Source organism: Aplysia californica, unplaced genomic scaffold (assembly GCF_000002075.1).
Source record: "Aplysia californica isolate F4 #8 unplaced genomic scaffold, AplCal3.0 scaffold00196, whole genome shotgun sequence".
Lineage (NCBI taxonomy): Eukaryota > Metazoa > Mollusca > Gastropoda > Aplysiida > Aplysiidae > Aplysia > Aplysia californica.
In genome coordinates, this window is record NW_004797466.1 from 984,739 (window position 1) to 989,778 (window position 5,040).

Genomic DNA, 5,040 nt, shown 5'->3' on the forward strand with positions numbered 1-5,040 from the left:
AGAGAGAAGGGGAGGGGGGTGGGGGGAGGAGGGGCTGTCTTATAAGGACTGATTATGAACTTTATGTCTTGATCCCTTTGCAGTCGTGAAACGCAGTGTAATAGCCTACCAGTAGTTTAAAGTCCGAATAGCAACGGGGGACTATTCGGGCTCGAGTATGGACCTCGCTTACAGTACAACCGGTGATTGCGCACGCGCACTGGAATTTGCCTCTGAATAGCCTCCAGCGTCTGTTCGGACTCGAGTCCAAATGGACCAGTCTTTCCATAGTAAAATATCCATTCCTCATAAAATTTCATTCATTTGGTCCTGGCTCATCTACCATGAGATCAAATATCATCACAGTCCTGTCTCAGTTGGGTGCTCAGAAAAACAACGGTTAAAAAATGAGTGATTATAGTCTAGTTTTAATTCCAACCAAAGACTCTAGTACTACTATTATATTAGTATTATTAGGCCTAGATCTATCTTAATCTCAACCTTCCACCCCTGCCCCTAACTTTCAAAAGCCAATCACCATAGACCCCATTGTACAGTTAAAATGATGCTCCTGTGGGCCAAGCCAAGCTTTTTTAAAATATCAAAATTACACTCACAAAGTATTAAAACTTTTTAAATGAGTATTATTAACTAGGCTAGAATGAATGTTCACTACAGCTCAAGGTAATGTTGATTCACTGACTGTCAAAACTGGCCACAAACATTTTCAGTCTTTTGGTCCTGACTCGTCAACCAGGAGATCAAATATCATCAAAGTCCTGTCTCTGTTGTGTGCTCAGAAAAAACGGTTAAAAAGTGGGGGCATAATAATCTAGTTTTAATCCCAACGGAGTGTCTACGTACACGGTAACCGGGCACATAGTCTCAGTATCAATGTACACCGTAACCGGGCACCTAGTCTCACCCAGTCTCAGTATCTACGTACACGGTAACCGGGCACATAGTCTCAGTATCAATGTACACCGTAACCGGGCACCCAGTCTCATCCAGTCTCAGTATCTACGTACACGGTAACCGGAATGAAAATATATCAACACTGCTGAAAAACAAAGAAAGTCATACAATATACAAGCGTCTTATAGGGCTCGCCATCATGACCGGTCAGTGAACCTGTGCGGGCGCATCACATTGTATTGTGAGTACTGGTTGAGGTCACCAAAGTTCATTCAAAGTCTGTGCGCTGCGAAGTAAAGGGCTCCGGAATGTGGGGGGGGGGGGGGGGGGGGGGGGGGGATTAGTGATTTTTTTAAAGGTACAGCCAGGGGAGGGGTGGTGGGGATGAAGGCAACACTGGATGACAAAAACTGACATTGGAGTTCTGGACTGCCCGGTTACCATGTACGTGACAGAAAGACTACGTGCCCAGTTGCCGGTGACTGTGTACGTAGATATTGAGGCTACATGCCCGGTAACCGTGTACGTGACACTGAGACTACGTGCCCGGTTGCCGGTTACAGTGTACGTAGACACTGAGGCTAGGTGCCCGGTTACCGTGTACGTAGACACTTCGTAATCCCAAACAAAAGATTAGTACTAGAATCTAGATCTATAGGCCTAGTTAGGCCATATACTTATACTTATAGATCAAACAAAAGCAACATGATAACAACACTAGGCTATTACTAGAGTCTAACACTAGAATAGATCTTGATTCTAACACTAACAGTGAGGGCCAACATTTTTTTTAGCTGATGTTGAAAACATTCAGAATCCACATCATGTAAATATGAAGATGTCTATTCTAGTTCTACAATCTAGATCTAGATTATATCTAGATATTAGATCAAGACCTAGAAGAAATCAAAGCGAAATGAATTACATGCATGTCTTTTATTTTTTTAACCCACCTGCGTTGGTTCGTAACCGAGGCATACGTCTTTAATTCAAAACACACCAAGTTGGTAGTTCTAGATGTTCGTCCAATGAAATTATAGAGGAGATTGACCCACATAGACATGAGGAGCTCGAAAGGATAGTCAGGAAACAAGACTTCCATTTTTCTAAACAAAATCTTTCAAATGAGCTTGATTTTGTATGAAATGATACTACCTGATAAAAAATAAGCTTATATGTGGAGTGTCTACGTACACGGTAACCGGGCACCTAGTCTCAGTACCTACGTACACAGTAACCGGGCATCTAGTCTCACCTAGTCTCAGTATCTACATACATGGTACAGAATGAAAATAAATCAATATTTGTCCTGTGCTGTCACTTGCTGAAAAAAAAAGAAAGAAGAAAGTCATATATATATAAGCGTCTTGTCGGGCCCGCAATAGTGACCAGTCAGTGAACCTGCGCGTGTGCATCACTTTGTGAGTACCTGTTGGGGTCACCAAAGTTCATTCAAAGTCTGTGTGCTGCGAAGTAAAGGGCTCCAGAATGGGGGGGATTATAGATTTTTTTTTTAAAGGTACAGTCGGGGGAGGGGTGGGGATGAAGGCAACACCGGATGACAAATACTGAACATAAGAGTTCTGAACTGCCCGGTTACCCTGTATGTGACACTGAAACTACAAGCCCGGTTGCCGGTCACCGTGTACGTAGATATTGAGGCTACATGCCCGGTTACCGTGTACGTGACATTGAGACTACGTGCCCGGTTGCCGGTTACCGCGTACGTAGACACTCCGTATTTGATAATTTTGAATAGGGAGTGTATACAGACCCGGTAACCAGGAACAAAGTCACAAAGTATACAGACCCGATAGGGGAACTCTTTTGTGATTTAGGAAAGTTTCAGCGCCCTCTTGGCTCAGGGTAGACCCAGAGAGTATTTAATTATATTTAAGAGTCTCTGGTAGACCATAGATGTACACTACCACTACCAAGGCTCTTCTAGATCATCTATGGCCTTGGTCTAGATCTAGACAGACAAACAGACATGATAAATCATTGATCTAGTTTCGAGGCTAGCATAGTTCTAGATCTAAATGAAGATTGCAGATGTCTTTTCGATGAACGATCGTTTTTCCTCCGTTTTGTAGATGGAGGAATCACAATTTGAAGAAAAGAACAATGTCATAATTTCAATCTTGCAGTCACCCTCTCTATTTCTCTGCCGCCACCCCCCCCCCCCCCCCCCCTTCTCTCTCTCTCTCCCTCCCTCTCTCTCTCCCTCTCTCTCACACACACACATGCGCACACATTACCAGGTCTGGGCGCTGAAACTTTCCGAAATCACAAAAGAGTTCCCCTACCGGGTCTGTATATTTCATGACTTTGTTCCCAGTTACCGGGTCTGTATACACTTCGTTTTGAATACCATTGTGCGGGTACTTAAAGACCAATTTGAATGCAAATCATTCGGAAATGATCTATATTATCCCCTTTCGAACCCCAGGTCATTTATAACACCAAGAGCGTCTAGAAACGTTAAATTCGAATGGGCATAACTAGATCTAAATCTACTTGTAATCATGTCTTATCACAGCTTGTGAGAGGGGGTGTGTTTTGTTTGTTTTTGTAAAGTGTTTTATGGCGCTCGCAACTGCATACGTCATATGAGCGCGCGGGACACTCCTCTAATATTTTCAGTTGGTAGGAAATTTTGAATTTTGCCCGGGTGGCGGCCGAAGCCTACTCTTGTCGATTTTAGACCACCAAGGGATCTTTAACGTGCGCAACTTGCACACGGGCCCTCCGAGATTTTTCGCCCTTGTCCGAGAAGGCTAGGTGTATATCTTTCCTATCAGAAGATCGGGGGTGTGGCAGAAAGACAGCAGTTAGGAGGAACCAAGGAGTAGCAGTAGAAAGGCAGCAGAAAGAGTCAGGAGCCCAGAGGAGGGAGCAAAGGAGGTGAGGGGGTGGGGGCAGAAAGTGGAAATGAAAGCAGACAACAGAACATTGTTAGAGATCAGGAAAGGATGTGAAAGAAGACAATTTTAGAGAAGAAAATGTTTTGGTCGCTACCCGGAATTGAACCCGGGACCTTTGAATGAGAAGCCAACACCTTAACCTCAAGGCCACGAGAGTCCCAGGGTGTGTTTGTAACACTTTATAAATTAGAAAGCTATGAAAGACAAAGCGTTATTTTCATAGTCGATTAACACACTCCTACGGTATTCATGGCGAAAACACACATTTCCCAGTGCACGCGCTGTACACCAACAGTACACACTGAGTGAGTGACCCCGGCAGCCAGCCCGGAATATCCGCCGTAATCGGTTGCTGATAAGATTCGCATCCCAACACAGACGCAGGACAAGAGTTAACATGCATACAGTACAAAACTGATTACAAGTTAGTAGCAAGTAACCCCAAACAATGACAGAAACTAGCAGAAAGTGGAGAAAGTCTCTGAAAGTGCTTGCTTCACAGTTTCAGTTTTGACAGGTCTAGAATCTAGACATCGAGAAAGACGGAAATTGAAATCCAGTGAGGATAAAACTTTGGAGTACATAACCTATGAACTATTCTGTGGCTACTTGGGAGTTACTTTTAACTAACTAGATACCTTAGCATTTCTCAGTACATTTTGTGATCCACCTCCACTGTTTTGCTTGTCTTTGTCCTTCTTCTTCTTCTCTTTTTTCGCAACAGCTTTCGTCGAACCGTCATCCACGTCGCCTCCCGCAGACGCTACTTTAGTTTTCGTTTTCTTTTTACTTTTGTCTTTCTTGGCAAAAAAGTCATCAAGGCTTGAATCTGCCATGGTTCAGCTGTGGGTGATTCACTAGTGTACAGCTAAACAATAAGGAGAGAGTTGTCAGAAGAGTGAAGAAGTATCACTCTATCCTCCATGCGCAATACAAGAGCATGGGAGATAACTTTGTACACCGGAACAACAGTTTGGAGGATACGTAAAAAGTGGAACTGCAAAAAGAACCAGAAAAAAACGTAGCCTCCATTAATTTTTATTTTTTTTTGGTAAGTGTTTTACGGTGCTCGGAACTGCATAAGGTCATATGAGTGCGCGGGACACATTGAACATTTTCAGTTTGTGGGAAATTTTGAATTTTGTTCGGACGGTGGCCGAAGCCTACTCTAATCGATTTTAGACCATCAATGGATCTTTAACGTGCGCGACCTGCATACGGG

The 5,040-nt window shown here is 43.6% G+C and overlaps 1 protein-coding gene across 4 annotated transcripts in view; it reads right to left on the reverse strand.

Annotated features, from left to right (window-relative positions):
* The window catches only part of LOC101850417 (protein CDV3 homolog), a gene marked incomplete in the record, with an annotated part of 17,684 nt that extends 12,901 nt beyond the window's left edge, over positions 1-4,783 (reverse strand). The window contains 1 exon segment of one of the 4 annotated variants that reach the window (XM_005098923.3): positions 4,457-4,783. In XM_005098923.3, the coding sequence (XP_005098980.2) occupies positions 4,457-4,654 (198 nt within the window). 4 annotated transcript variants of the gene reach the window in all.
* Between the last annotated feature and the right edge of the window lie 257 nt (positions 4,784-5,040).